The sequence below is a fragment of the Falco cherrug genome, chromosome 7 (assembly GCF_023634085.1).
Source record: "Falco cherrug isolate bFalChe1 chromosome 7, bFalChe1.pri, whole genome shotgun sequence".
Lineage (NCBI taxonomy): Eukaryota > Metazoa > Chordata > Aves > Falconiformes > Falconidae > Falco > Falco cherrug.
This window is the reverse complement of record NC_073703.1, coordinates 6750551-6764663: the sequence shown is the minus strand read 5'-3', so window position 1 is coordinate 6764663 and position 14113 is coordinate 6750551. Positions and strand designations below refer to the sequence as shown.

Below are 14113 nucleotides of genomic sequence, written 5' to 3'. Positions count from 1 at the left end.
GGGCATTAGTGAGACTAAGCTGTCTGCAGCTGGGCCCAGCTGCCAGAGTTTGCGCGGCTTGTCACTAGCTGGTGTTGAAGGACTTTGCAATGCCCAGGAACATTCTGGCAGTGCGAGGAGGTTTGCAGGTCTTTGTGCCTCTGCCAGAAGACAGAGGTGTGGGCAAGAACCTGAGTCAGGGGACCAAAGCTGGCACTTCCAAGCCTGCTGGGAAAATAGTCAAAATAGATCACATTCCTCTGCAAGGAAGTTTTCCAGCTGTGTTTCCACATCACTGGAAGGCAAGGTTTAGGCTGATCAAGCAAAATAGAGAGGACAAGAAACAATAATTAGAATGGAGATTTATTAACTGGTAATGCAGGACTTGGTTATATCCTAGCTCTTGTACCCAGTCCTTTCCTGGTGTGTGTGCACGCTGTCGTTGGTGTGCACAGTCGTCTTGAAATATTATCTAGGTTCAGCCATGCTCCTTTTTTGGGTTTGAATGAGAACACTTAGGTAATACAGCTCTTATGGGTAATATGGATAATTACTCTTATGGGTAATAACAGAAGTTATATACTATCTGTCTAGTTCTGGATTTGCTAACATCCAGTTACGGGCAAGAGAAATCTGACATGACTGCCTATTGCGGGCAAGTCTTGGGAGATGTATAAAAACTGTTTTCAGGCTAAATTACCTCCGGGTTGCTTACAGCCACCTTAAGCGAAAACATGTAATTATGTTCCGACATTATTGGTAGCTGTGTAGTTTTTGCAAATGCCAGCAGACTGGTATGTGTCTAAAAGCGCAATATGGAGCAGGTCTCGGAGTGACAGTGGAGCTGTTTTATACCGCACGCCTGTTCTGAGTTATTGTCCATTTCTGGCTCATTTGCTCGGACTGCCGCATCGCTGACTGGATCCAAGGCAGATGGTTAGTGTAAGGTGTACTGCTTCACTTCCAAACATGGTGTAAGTAGGACTAAAGTAGGGCATAGATGTAAAGTTGGCACGGGGCTGAATTTCACCCGCTGGGAGACTGCATCTGTTGGCTTGCTTTGGCTCCCAGACCTGCAGCGTTTCAGTGCCGTGGAGTTTCATTTCTGATGTGTAGGGCAAATTTCTTTTTCATGCTGCATGAGGTTTTGTCCAGGATAGTCGAACGAGTCTTTCACTTTCAGCTTTTCCACTGTCATACAGCTTGCAAAGCCATTCCTCAGAGATTACAAGTGGCTTTATGTCTCCTGGTTTCTATTTTCAGTTTGTGGCTTGCCTAGAAAATGTCATAAATAATGCCAGGCCCTACAATAGTAATATTGAGTCTAGACACCTCCCTTCCTCCCCCGACCCTACCCAACCTTCCAGAAATCCACATCCCTTCGGCGCACTCCTTCTTAGTTTATTGGACTTACTTTTTCCTCTCTCCTTTCTATGAATGAGTTTGGCAGTGAAATAGCCAGAGCAGCAGCCATAGGGATGTGCAGACCAGGCTGGCAAGAAACTAAACCGTTTTTTGAAACAGCCAGTTCATCCAGCAAAGCTAAGTGGAAAACTTACGCTTGTCAAACTTTCTGTATGGCACAGTAAGCTGTATCTGAGCTATCACACAGTCGTTATTGCCCAGCAGAGAAGAGAATTGCTTGCATTTCCCTGGGAAGAAAGCCTTTAGCTGATGAGATGTGAGGTAACTTGCAGTCAGAGAATTGCTGAGGGATGTTGCTGGGAAGGGGAATTCTTTATGACTGCCTTGGGAAGACTGATCCAAAAGAAATAGTTTCCAAAACTTGGGTTTTCATCCAAAGGAAGCATCATGGAAATTTAAAAGCAGCAGAAAGGGGCCCAGAATCCAAAACTCGCCAGCCAAGGAAAAGCCTTATACAATTTAAGCTTTTTTTGTTGTATGCTTTCTGTCACCAGTATCATTGGTTTTGGCAAACAATAAAATTTTCAGCAAATTTCCTTCCAGAAAAAAACCAAATGAGCAAAAAAACAGGTTAAGAGCAGCAAAACAAGATGCTGTCTGAATTGGTTTGCAATCTTCTTACAAAGAGATGTTGAGGGAGAGAGAAATTTGAATGGGTGCAAGCCTCTGGCCTCTTGCAAAAACCTGGAACATATGAAAACAAGAGCTACATTTAAAGGCTGCAGCCTGCCGCAGCGTTTGCTGCCAGCAGTGCTAGACCCTGTGGGGAAGAGAGGAGGAGGTGACCAAGGCTGTGGTGTCGGGGGCTGTATTTTTTTTTTTTTTAACCTGCTTGCAGTGGCCGTCCCAATGGCTCCAAGCCTTGTGCTGTCCTTAGCTGCGAGGACAGGACGTCTAGTGCCAGCTCATCTCCTGCACATCACATACCATCACAGCCCCGCTCAGAGGCCTTCCTCCCTGGCACAGTGGGACTTCTGGCAGGACGGAGACTTCAAATGCAGTTTTGTTGCTGTGTGTTTTTGTTGGCTCTTTGTGGAGCCCAAATGTTGAAAATGAATTCTGAGAAAGTTACTTAAGGTTTCTGGAGGCTGCTGCCCTGCCTGCCTTTGGTCACTGTTGTAATACCCAGATTTGGAGAGTTTTGTCTCACTGCCTGGCTGCACCAGCACCTAATAAAGTCTGGCGAGTCAGTGGCACCCGTGGCTGGGTGGCCTTTGCCGTGGTCTTCTGTGAATGGGGTCACCTCCTTGTCTCAGTCAGGCAAGGGATGGCAGGTTAAGGGCATTTCTCAGCATTTGAGTTCCTACTCCTTGTTCCTTAAACAGAGAGATAACAACAGATAGGCTGGATGGAAACCGGTCCTGATAGCCAAGGCAGTGAGCAATAAGTGACCCAAAGCATAAAACATCTTCCAGATTTGCTTCCACCATTGTGCCGTGCCAGACAGGCTAGAATTTGGCAGAGTTGGTATTACCAGTAAAGCTGGGTGGGGATCGCTGACGCAGCTCTGCTCAGTTATGGTGCCGATTGCTCAGCGCTGTGGAAATTTGGCCTATGGAACCCAAAAGGGAATCTGGATTCTGTTCTGCAGTAGCTGACGCTAATCAAAGAAATCAAAATATTTTTTATTAAGACTATGTTTGGATAATTCAGCATTTTCAAATTGAATGAGACAAAAGTAGAGACATCTCTGAAGACTTTAGTAGTGTCCTGTGTCACACTAGGAGCAGTTCAGGTGACGTACCCACATTTCGGTTAATTTCAGATGTTTCCATTTCAATTTATATTTTCCATTTTTAGTAGGAAATACCTGTTGTTCAGGGTCCTTTGGACTGGAAAATTGGACCATTTTCACCAGCAAAATGTGGGTTGTTCTGCTTTGTTTTGTTCTGGTTTAAATAATCAAACTCCTTTCCAAAGAAAAAGTAACCCAAACCCCAGCTTGTGTAAAGCGTTGTGCCGTGTGCCAACCTATTGATGCAACTCCCTGGCAAAGCCATATCCAGGAGCTTTTGCACCAGATCCACATGGCAGCGGGGACACGGCACTGAACGCTGCAGGTCATTTGGGTTTCTTTTAATTAGTGGTTAGAGAATTGGGACTAGACTGAGTTAAAGTCCAAGTCCCATTTCACAACTTTCCACTTGCTTCCCTAGTTTTTCCCATTACAGTAAAATTCTGCTGTGATTTGGATTAGTCATATGGGCTCAGCACGCTCATGGCTTTACTCATACTTTTTATGCAGATAGTGTCTTTTTGTCCAAGACTCTTAATGAGCCTTGCAAACAGTGCTATCAATTAAACTAATACTTACCCCTGTGCTATCTGCCCCTTGCTATCTGAGAGCAATTCACATTGGATTGATTTTGGCCTTTATGGGTTTAAACAGCCTGGGAGCGACCTTTGAGGGCTGGCACAGCTGAGATCCCTGGAAGGGCACCGGCTTTCCCTTAATTTATGAGCAACAAGGGGTGATGCTGAGTCCCCGGCCCATGCTGCAGCGGTGGGCAGAGTCGCTGGCGCCCCAGGCACCCCAGGAGGCAGGGCTCTCTGCCACATCGGGGCTGCGGAGGGCTGAGGTTGTGTCGGTTCAGCTGGCAGTGCTCAGTCTGGTTCTGTTGGTTTTGCTTTGCTTAGTCCAGCCAGATTGTAACAACAGCAAAAAGCCCTGGGCAAAGGGTCTTTTTTTAGAATTTATTGCTCCACGGGGAGGAAATAGAAAGGCCTTTGAGGTAGGTATTGTTTTATCTGCTTCACAGATGGGGGAGTTTCTGGTACAGACCCAAGGTCATGGGGAGTTTTGTTCCCGAGGGATCCATTTCCCAGTCTGTTTAACAGCATTTTGCACTGATGTGATGAGCTGGAGGAGTCGGAGACCCAGTGAGCCATGGCCTTCTCACCGGCTCCTGTCCATGCGACGTGACGGCATCCGTCGCAGCAGTGCCGCGGAGCACTGCACCAGAGCTTGACGCCGGCCGCAGCTTCCGCAGCCAACACATCTGTGCATTTAGGGGCAGGTTTTTAACTACCTGTAGAATTAATTGTTCATGGCGCTTGGCAGCTGCTTTGCTGAACTGCTGCTGCTTCTGCACCCTTCGCTGGGATGTCTCTGAGCTGCCAGGGGTCCCAGACCCAGAGCATGTCCCTGGGAAGAGCGGTGCTGTCAAAGCAGCAGGCATAGGATGCAGAGCGATCACTGCATGCACTTGCTTATGAGAGGATTGCCTCCCTCTCTTTCCGTTTTTACTGCATCTCTTCCATTTCTCTCCTACCTACACTGACAGCAATAGCTTTACTCCTTTTTGGAAATGAGCCAGGTTTCTACAGCTGGATTCTTAGGGTTGTGATGGCTGTCTCTGAACATACTCCAGCTTGAGTTTGTTAACCTTCGGGGCAGGCTGCCAGGTCCATCTGTCCTCCCTTGCCAATAAAGAGAGAGGTAATACTGGGTGAGAGGAGTATGGCTCTGCAGCAGCTCCTATGTAATCACTTCTTTTTATGTTGATGTTATCACTGAGTGATTTGAGATAAGTTACTAGTGTACTTGCAGAACTGTGAGAGGCAGCCAGAGTCTCTGGGATCGAAAGCTCCTGTATTGCAGAGAAGTAAAGAATCCATATGGAGATTTTGCTCTCTCTTTCTTGCAGAACTTCTATGTGGTGCTGGCTGGCTTGTCAGATGGACTTGTAGCGGTGTTTTCAGTGTCCCAGGGCATCCCAGGGGACAGCTGCTCCTACCTGTGCTCCCACACAGCAAACAGGTCCAAATTCAACATTTCTGATGACGACCCCCGGCAGAACCCGTACCCCGTGAAGGCCATGGAGATCACCAACAGCGGAGCGGAGGTCTGGTACAGCAACGGTCCTGGCATCCTCATCATAGACTGTGCCATGATGGAGATCAGCAGGAGGCTGGAGCCGTTCAGCCCGCCGTCAATGATCACATCCATCGCCTGCAACTCCGAGTGTCACGGGGAGGAGGTGGTGTGGTGTCTGGATGATAAAAGCAACTTCCTGGTGATGTATCACGTTACCACTTACCAGCTCTGTGCGCGCTACTTCTGCGGAGACTGCAGCCCCCTCAGAGACATGTTTACAATCCAGCAGCCTTCGGCAGCCATCCCCGCTACGGCACCTGTGAACCACAAAGCAGTGGAGAATAACCCGCTGGTGGATGTGAGCATTATCTACAGCCCGGAGGTTGGCACCCAGATATTAAACCACCAGGACTCGCTCACAGATTATTGCTCTGTGTCTTCCTACTCCTCCTCACCTCCTAACAGGGTAACCCCATGCCCCTCCAGCCTACCCAGCTCGCCCATGAGCTCTTCCAGTGCACTACTCTCCACAGATTTTGAGGAGTCTGACAAATTTCGTGAGCTGAAGCCTTCCCTGGATCATGATGCTGTGCCTGGAGGTGACAGCATGCAGCATCTCCAAGCTGTCAAGATTCTTCCAGTAAAAGATCTCATATGGATCCCCAGGTAAGCGGGTCACTTCCTCAAAATCCCTCTTGGGCTGAACCTGAGATCAGCTCAGGCTGGTTTGGGAACTTTTGCATTGCCAGTATGATTCACCTGGCCAGAAAGTCAAGTTGCCATGAAGAACTTTTGCTCCCAGTACAATGGTACATTGATTTTCTACCCCCTTTTAAAGGTATCGAGCATTAAGCAGAATGGCCACACCTAAGGGCTTGCTGGATTGATTCCAGCAGAATGAGAAGGCAGGCGGTAAGAGTCAAAGCCCTGTTTCCCCAGCTACTGAAGCAACAAAGAACAGCAGGCAGCTTCCTTGCTCAGATGCAACCCTGGCAAGTCCTGTTGCCTCCTGCTGAGCTGGAAACCACTGGGAGTCTCATTTTGCCTGTCATGGGGGCTCTCACTGTAGTGGATTCAGGATGCCCCTGCGTGGCATCACAGTGCCCCTCTCCCTGCAAAATGTCGTGTAACTGCAGGAGGGAGTGCAGCAGAGATCCTCCCTATCCAGCGTGGATCTTCCTCAGCTGTCAGCAGTCCCCATTGCTGAGTACATGTGACACGTCCCTCGTTTCTTTTCTAGGAGAGGAGGGGATATCATTGTTATTGGACTGGAGAAGGAATCCGGCACCCAGCGGGGCAGAGTGATTGCTGTGCTGAAGGCGGGGGAACTGGCTCCGTACGGGTGAGGCTGACTGGGCAGTGCCTGTCACACCAGTCTCCGGGGGCACAAGGGGACTAGGAGGCAGAGGGTGGCTCTGTGGGCTCCGGGGGCTCCTGGGAGCTTCCTCTTGGCTTCCAGAAGCATCTGAAAAGGTCCCAGCCAGAGGAGACACACTTGCTGGTTGCACACTGAGGCATGTACACGCTCTTTATAGCCTGACAGATGGTGAGGGGAAGGCACTGCAACCACGGTCTGGTCTCCAAAAGCCACAGAGGCCAAGTACCCCCATAACGAGACAGGCAGGAGTGTCTTGCACAATGCAGTAACCACCGGTCTGATCCTACCTGGTGCTGACTGCTGGTGTTCTGAGGGCACCTGGCAGAAGATCGGTGGAGCTTGGCAGACTCGGCCCCTGCGTTTAGAACAAGAGGTGTATTTATGCAGAGCGCAGTGCTTGTCTGTGGCTGCATTCACGTGGATCAGGTTGATGTTCTTGCTCTAAATGAGTACCTTTGTGCTGTCGGCAGTGACGGGCTGGGGGAAGGCTCCTGGAGCCCAGGGGAGAGCAGTTATATACATTAATCTAAAATGTTTCATACAGTGAACAAGAGTCCAAGTAAATAAATACCTGCTAGAGAGATGGGGGTGTTTCTACTGATCACTTAAACACCAGGCTGGGATTGTACTATTTGTGTCCAAAGAAATGGAGGTTAAGCAGTGCTGAAGATTATAAATTATCATTTATTGCCACGAGGCAAACACAAACAAAGAGATCAAAGTGCTCCTGCCATTCCCTCTGCTTGTGAACTGAGTGTCTTTATCAGCTAGTTGGGAGCGGAGTATTCTCTTTACCGTTCGCAGGTACTGTTAGGTTGATATTGCGTTCCCCAGATGAAGTGAGGACACGGCCATCTCAGCCTTGCCCGGCTTTGCAGCCTGGCTGGTTCAGGCACCATGGCCATTGACTCGCCCTGTTTTCCCAGTAGGATAAAGCCCAACCAGTAGTGCTTGCCTCCTCCAAGCCCTTCCAAGTGCAGAGGTAGGGTAGGGAGGTGAGGTGGCTTCTTAGGGGCAGTTTGTGATGAAAGCTAGCTGCCAAGGACATCCCTTGTTGCTGGTGCTCCCCATCTAGGGGCCTTTCTGGAGAAACAGTTTGGGGCCGGTCTTCCCCCATCCTCTGTCAGAGAGGGCTGGTTTCCTGTCCCTTTAACCCTGCGAGGACGAAAGTATCATCTTCTGCCTGGCCACCTCCCTCTGGGGTATCTGCAGGGCCTGCTCTAACCCCGTTGTTTGATCAGGTAACGTGCTGGGAGACCATGAAGGGAAGCACATGCAACATGGTGCTGCCGTGCAGGACTGCTTCTGCACGAACCTTGCGCATCCCTGGGCTGTTGCCATAGCTATACCTGCTGATCTGGCCTCAAAGCTCATACCCTAAGCTGGCACAGCTGGGCTCCGTCCCACTTCCACACTGTATTTCAGGTTGCAGAAGCTCTGGGCAGCACGTTAGCTGGGGCACGACAGAGCTGTTCTGAAAGTGCCCAGCTGGCAGCAGGCAAAAGAGTCTGGATTTAGCAAATAGGGAGAATAGCAGCAACTTCAAAATGTCACAGCAGACTTAAGCACCCACCTGCGTGTTTAGGCACCTGAATCCCTTTGAAAATCTTTTCACATGTCACTGAGCCACTTGGTTTTGCCTTGACATAGTTTCTGATCCCTCTTTTTGTTACGTTCTCCTTTCTCAAGGATTTGCAGCTTATAAAAAAGAGATTCGATAGCTGGAAATGAAAGCTTGTGAGTCAGTGTCTTGCGGATGAGCAGCAGTGTGCCGTGTTAGCAGAGCTGCTCTCCGCTGTAATGCCCTTCCCTGCTCTGTTCTTCCTTTCCCAGGACGCTGGTGGATGCTGCTCTTGTAGCAAAGGACACAGTTGTGTGCTGCTTCGAGAACGAAAACATGGAGTGGTGCCTGGCTGTCTGGAGGGGCTGGAGTGCCAGAGACTTTGACATTTTCTACCAGGCCTATGAAGAGCTGGGAAGGCTTGAAACCTGCATGCGAAAAAGAAGGTAGTGCTTGTGGCACTGGGAACCGAGGCTCGATGAAAGCATCCTGCTCTGAGCACGCCTGGACTCCGAGACACAGCCCCGGAGAGGCATGGGACGAGGGGTGCGTGGGGGGAGCGTGCGTCTGGTGTGCTGCTAGTGAGCACTGTGGGGTCTCCATGGCTGCAGCCCCATCAGGGCTTCCGGGGACTGAAGAAACTGGTGTGAGCAGGGCAGGGCTGAGCCCAGGAGCTGGACCATCTCTCCACTCGCTTGCTCCATCACACCCTCCCCTGCAGTAGTCGAGAGCAGAAGGTGGAGGTGGCTGCAGTTCTGCTCATGCCTCTCTTTCCAGTTTCCTCTTCCCATTTTACATTCCTTCCTCACCTTCAGCATGCCCTGGCTGCTGCTGCTGCTGCTGCTTTTATAGTGTATCTTGTCAGCTGGGAGAGCTCCGTTAACCACAGCGGGCTCTTTCCTGGGAGCCTGAGCACGTTCCAGTCCCCGCTGCCTGCTGGCCGGCAGTGCGGCTCGCTGTGGGCTAATTCACGCTGCTCCCGGGAGAAATGCACCTGCTGGATGCCCTGTGCCGCGGGGCCACTGACCACCTCCTGCAGGTTTGTTAGAGGCTACTTCAGCTGTAGCCCCTGTTGTGACTGCTGTGTAGAGACATCCAGGTGTTAAGAACCAGCAATAAGCTTTGGCTGGCCACTGCGTTTCTGGTTCCTAAAAGCTATTGCGTTACAGTGTTACTGTGAGAGAGCCTAAAATAATCTGCCGATAATACTGCACAATCTCCGTGCGTGAGTGAGCTACTTAATTGCACTGTTGCAAAGTCAGTTGTAAATAGAGCTGATACAAAGCAAAGCCACTCGGTTTGACAGATACTTCCTGGGGTAAGAGAAGGGAGCCCTGTGGCCAGGAAGGTTTATAAACTGTCTTTGCTCCACTCTTTCTCTTGGTAAATGCACATGGGGTATGGGGAACACGATGAGCTTGATTTGCCTGTGTATCTGTGCAGCTTCCGCTCACCACAGCTTTTATTTTACCTTCATTAGTGGCCCGAGGTGATGTATTGGTTCTGAATACAGTTGCACTTAGTTATCCCAAGCATGTACAGCAGTGTAAAAAGAGCCTGGCTAAGCACCCTGTAAAAAGGTGTACAGTTTGAATTTTGGACCTTTTTGTTTTCTATCCAAGGAAACTTGTGTGAGCATCGGCAAGGCTGGCCAAGGCCGAATGGGCAGGTTAACCCTCTGGTTCACATTTCTGTTGCAGGCTGCTAAAATATCCTTCTTCAGAAACAGAGTGTATCTTAAAATAAACAGATTCCTCCCCAGGATGATACTGCTTTGGTGGCACTTTTTATTGGCAACTTGTGCCTGCAATAGCTGCCAGGACTTTGGGGTTTGCAGCGTCTGATTCAAGCACAGGTCCTGCTGACGAGCACAGCCTGAATCGGGTTTGCAGGTAGTGTCTCCTTACCCGGCCTTGCCTGTCTCCATCCCCCTGCGGCTCTTCCAGCAGCTTGTGAAGCAGCTATGGCAGCACCACTGCATCCCAGTTTGCTCTCCCGCACTGGGACAAGCTCTCCTGCCTGTTGTCTCGGGGACGGGGAGGAGGTGGCTCAGCCCTTCCCGGCGGCTGCGGTTTGACAGGCGTTTTCACAGCTGCCCCGAGAGCTTATCCTGACTCAGGCTTAGCTGTGAAGTAGCTCTGTGTCTGTGTCTGTCAGGGCTAATTAACTGTGTTTCCCTGAAATTGTGTCACCTACCTCCTGCCCTGCTGCACAGCCCGAAGCCTGCACGTGGCTGCCACGCACAGCCCTGTCACCTGAGCTGGGGTCTAACCGGCTCACAGTCGCCTTCTCCAGGTGCCAGACCCCTTTTACACACACGTGCTGTTCCATGACCCATGAAGCCCCAACAGGGGCTATAGAACAGCTCGTACTTCCATTCAGCCTTGCGGTTTCTCTTGAGAAAATCCCATCTGGAATAGCCGCAGCAGTTCCTTATCGTCCCTCTCGAGCGGAGCCCCCTGGGCGCCGCGCTGCTTCCAAAGCCAGCGTGGGGCCGTGCCCCCCTGGGCTCCCAGCGCTCGCGGGGCTCAGCCAGAGCCTCTCCCAAACCTTCGGTGGGCACCAGCCAGGGCCCCGCCACAAAAGGGGCTTTGTTCTGTTGGCTGCCGCGCCGCGGGGCCGCTGCACGCAGCTGTTGCACACCCCCTCCCCCCGACACACCGAAATCCATGTCCCTGCAGCGGAGACCTCGCTGCCACCCTCACCGGCCACGTCCTGACGGTCGGCTGCGAGGGGACGAGAGGCTGCGGGCGCCGCGGTGGGAGAATGGCAGCCGGGCTTGGGGGGCCCTGTGGAGAAGGGTGAGAGGTCCCTGCTGCAGGGATGGGTGCGAGAGTGTCCCAAAACCTGGGGGGAACGGGGGGGGGGGTTCCCAAAAGCAACGTGAAAGCCTGAATGCTGCTACCCTGGAATCAGGATGAAATTCCTCCCCCTTCAGCAAACCTGAAACCTCGTTAGCACAAGGCTCCATTAAGTAAGCAACGCACGTGCTGCAGGAATAAATCCCCAGGGGCAAAACCATACAGAAATTAAAAACAAAATAAAAAACCCCACCAGTTCAAACAGCTCAAGTGAGATTTCAATGCTCATTCCCAGCCTTCCCAGGCCAGCAAAGCCTGTTCTGCTCCCAGCCGGACTGGTGGAGGATGAGGGGCATCATCCGTCCCTAGGGAAAGGGAGGGGGTCGAGGCCAAAGGCAGGAAAAGCCCCAAAAGCCTCGGGGCAAGGGGCTGCCTGAGCCCCCCGACGCTGGCGATAAAACCCGTTACCAGCACTTGGCCTGGCGGAGCTGCGTGTACCACAGTCCCCGCTATTTTATTTCAGCTTCTAAAAATAAGCCTGAGCAGGGGCCTGGCGGGGGGGTTAGTCCTTCAGCTGGGCGAGGGCAGACCAGAAAGCAGCTTAGTTGTGTTTTGTCAGCGTCAGGTTTGCCCCAGCCTGTCTGGGAGCAGCGGGAGCTCATAGAAAGGGCCCCGCGCCGGGAGGGAAACGGATGCTCCAAATGAGATTAACCCCACGCAGCGGCAGCGGCAGCGGGAGGGACGTGGGTGCCGGGGCCATTAATTACTCACCGAGGAAGCGGTGGGACGCGCCGGACCCGCTGCCACCGGGATTAATGGAGCCGTCGGTGCTGGAGCCGCTGCTCAGCCGTGGCTGCCCAGCACCCCGGCTTCAACCGCTCAGCCAGCCGCCCCCTGCGCAGCAGGAGCCGCACGCTGCACCCCTGGGTCCCCCGAAGGGCTCAGCTGCTTCTTAACTCCTTTAGAAGGAGTAAGTGCAGTGACCATCTGGACACGGACACGGACGGCTCACGCTGGCACCGTGCAGCGGGCAGGGTGCAGGGGCAGGCGCTGGGCCGAAGAACGGCTGCCGTGCCCAATACCCCGGTCCCGGCAGGGCTCGGGCCACGGCCTGAATGTTTTTTTGGGGGGTGCAGGCATGATGCGGATGCAAACTGCTGGTCCCCCCCATCTCCGGGGCCCCACACCCTCCTGCTCGCTCAGGGCTCTTTGGGGCCCTCCGCACTGTGGGCGCACCGACCCCACCAGCTTGGGGCTGCCCAAAACCAGCCAGCTCCTCTGTGTGCAGGAAAACGGGGCAACATCAAAGCTGATTCTGCCAGAAAATGGAAGAAGGGCTGGTTCGTTGCCCCACTGCTCACACTGCCCTGGGCAGCAGTGCAGGATCGGGCCCAAATACCCACGACAGCTCCCAGAGCAGCCCGGCACCCTGGTCCCATCCCACTGTGCGAGGACCCAGCTGATGGGACTACACCCTGCAGGTCCCATCACTGGGCACATCCTGACGGCTAATCCAAGCACTGCCTGCAAAGGAAAACTGCAGGAAGGGCAATTTAAAGGTATTAAAAGTTTCTCCAGTCCCAGCTGGATAAAATAACCTTGGCAGAAGACAGGTGCCCTGAGCGGTGCTGTCCCGGTCGCACCGGTCGGTCCCAGCCCCAGAGATGCCTGGGGCTGCGGCTCTCAGGGTATCCAAAACCGGCAGTTCCGCAGGAGCTGGGGTGCTGTGGGCACTGGGGGCGGTGGCTGGGCATCAGCAGGACAGGAAGGACAGCAAAGCCAATCATATTTTCTAACCTTGCAGCATGATTAGAAATTAGAAGCAGGACTTTATTTCCCCTCCCCTTGAGCAGATCGGCTCTTCTGCAGCTCCGCCAGCGTCCAGCAGCGCGGGCAGGGCTGGGGCCGGCCGGCGCGGGGCTGGCGTGGGGGCTGCTGCCCCGCTGCCTCCACTCACCTTCCTTCTGGCCGTAACGCCACGCTGCCGCCGAAACCCGCACGGGTGTGAAAACGCCCTGCGCTCGCCCTGCCCGGGTGCTGAGCTGGGATGCTCCCTTTTCAGCTACACATTTCTGAGCTGGGTGACTCAAATGTTTTTTCCCTTCTCTGTTACCTTCAACGTGCAGAAAACTCCCATAATTTAATGTATTAGAGCCAAGCCCACCTCCATGCCCCAGTGACAGCGGCAGGCGGCATTTACACGGCAGCTGGATGCTCCCCACATCCCGCATGGCACCGAGGGCTCCAGTGGAAGGAAAAAATAAGGCGATTTTCTTAAGGGACGTGGGGAAAGGGGCAGCGCTGGCTGCTTTGTATTCTGCTACTGAAATGACAGAGGAAATTAGTTTTCTTTAAGAAATCTTTAAAAAAAAGACAGGAAATATCATGGCTATTTTGGGCTGCCGGCCTGTCCTCAGCTCACCCCGGGCCGGCGGCGGGGTCGGCAGCACCGTCAGGCTTCGGCGGCTTAACCAGCACCGTGGCCCTGCCTTGGCTTTGCCGTAGGCTGGAGAAGGTGCTGCTCTGCCAGGGCAGGTGGCTGCTCGTCATCACCAACACCTGGCAAAATGATTTTAAAAACCCCGCCACCACCACAAAACCTCTGGGAAAGAGCCATTCCCAGAGCCCTCAGCCAGGTTTACACCACCCGGTCCCACTCCCCCCCAGCCCAGCACTGGTGTCCCTGGGAAGATGCTTCACTCTGCCCATGCTGGAGCGCTTCCCTGATATTTTTTATTCCCCACCCCTGTTTGTGCTTCTGTGTTTACAGCAGCCCCTCATCAGCCTCCTCCGAGCTCTGGGGCCTGCTAATGTCCCCCATGCCAAGCTGTGACCCTCTGGCTCCTTCCCCAGCAGAGCCTGGCATGGAGGCAGCTCACGCAGTGCCACCACCCCGGTGTCACGGAGCCTTGGCTGGCCCCGGCAGGTTGTGGGGCCCCTGCAGGTCCCCTCCTGGTTGCCCCCTGGCCAGAGCTAACGGGCTGGGGCTGGGGCTGGCCCTTCACGGGGCACTTGGGGTGTCCCCAGCCCCTGAACCAGGCAAGTCGTCTGCCCTGCATGCGCCTGGGGAGGGATGAGGGCAGTGGGTTAACGAACATTGATAATACGCAGCTGTGGGCTTGCTTCGGAGGGGTGGGCTGGCTGACTTGGAT

General features: G+C 53.0%; 1 protein-coding gene across 7 annotated transcripts in view; it reads left to right on the top strand.

Annotated features, from left to right (window-relative positions):
- LRRK1 (leucine rich repeat kinase 1) overlaps nt 1-9924 on the top strand; it is an 83235-nt gene extending 73311 nt beyond the window's left edge. For all 7 annotated transcript variants that reach the window (XM_055716239.1, XM_055716241.1, XM_055716238.1 and 4 more), the window contains 3 exons: nt 5052-5887; nt 6462-6563; nt 8433-9924. In XM_055716239.1, the coding sequence (XP_055572214.1) occupies nt 5052-5887; nt 6462-6563; nt 8433-8610 (1116 nt within the window). In that variant the 3' untranslated portion in view covers nt 8611-9924. The remainder of the gene's footprint in view (nt 1-5051; nt 5888-6461; nt 6564-8432) is intronic.
- Nucleotides 9925-14113: the final 4189 nt, after the last annotated feature.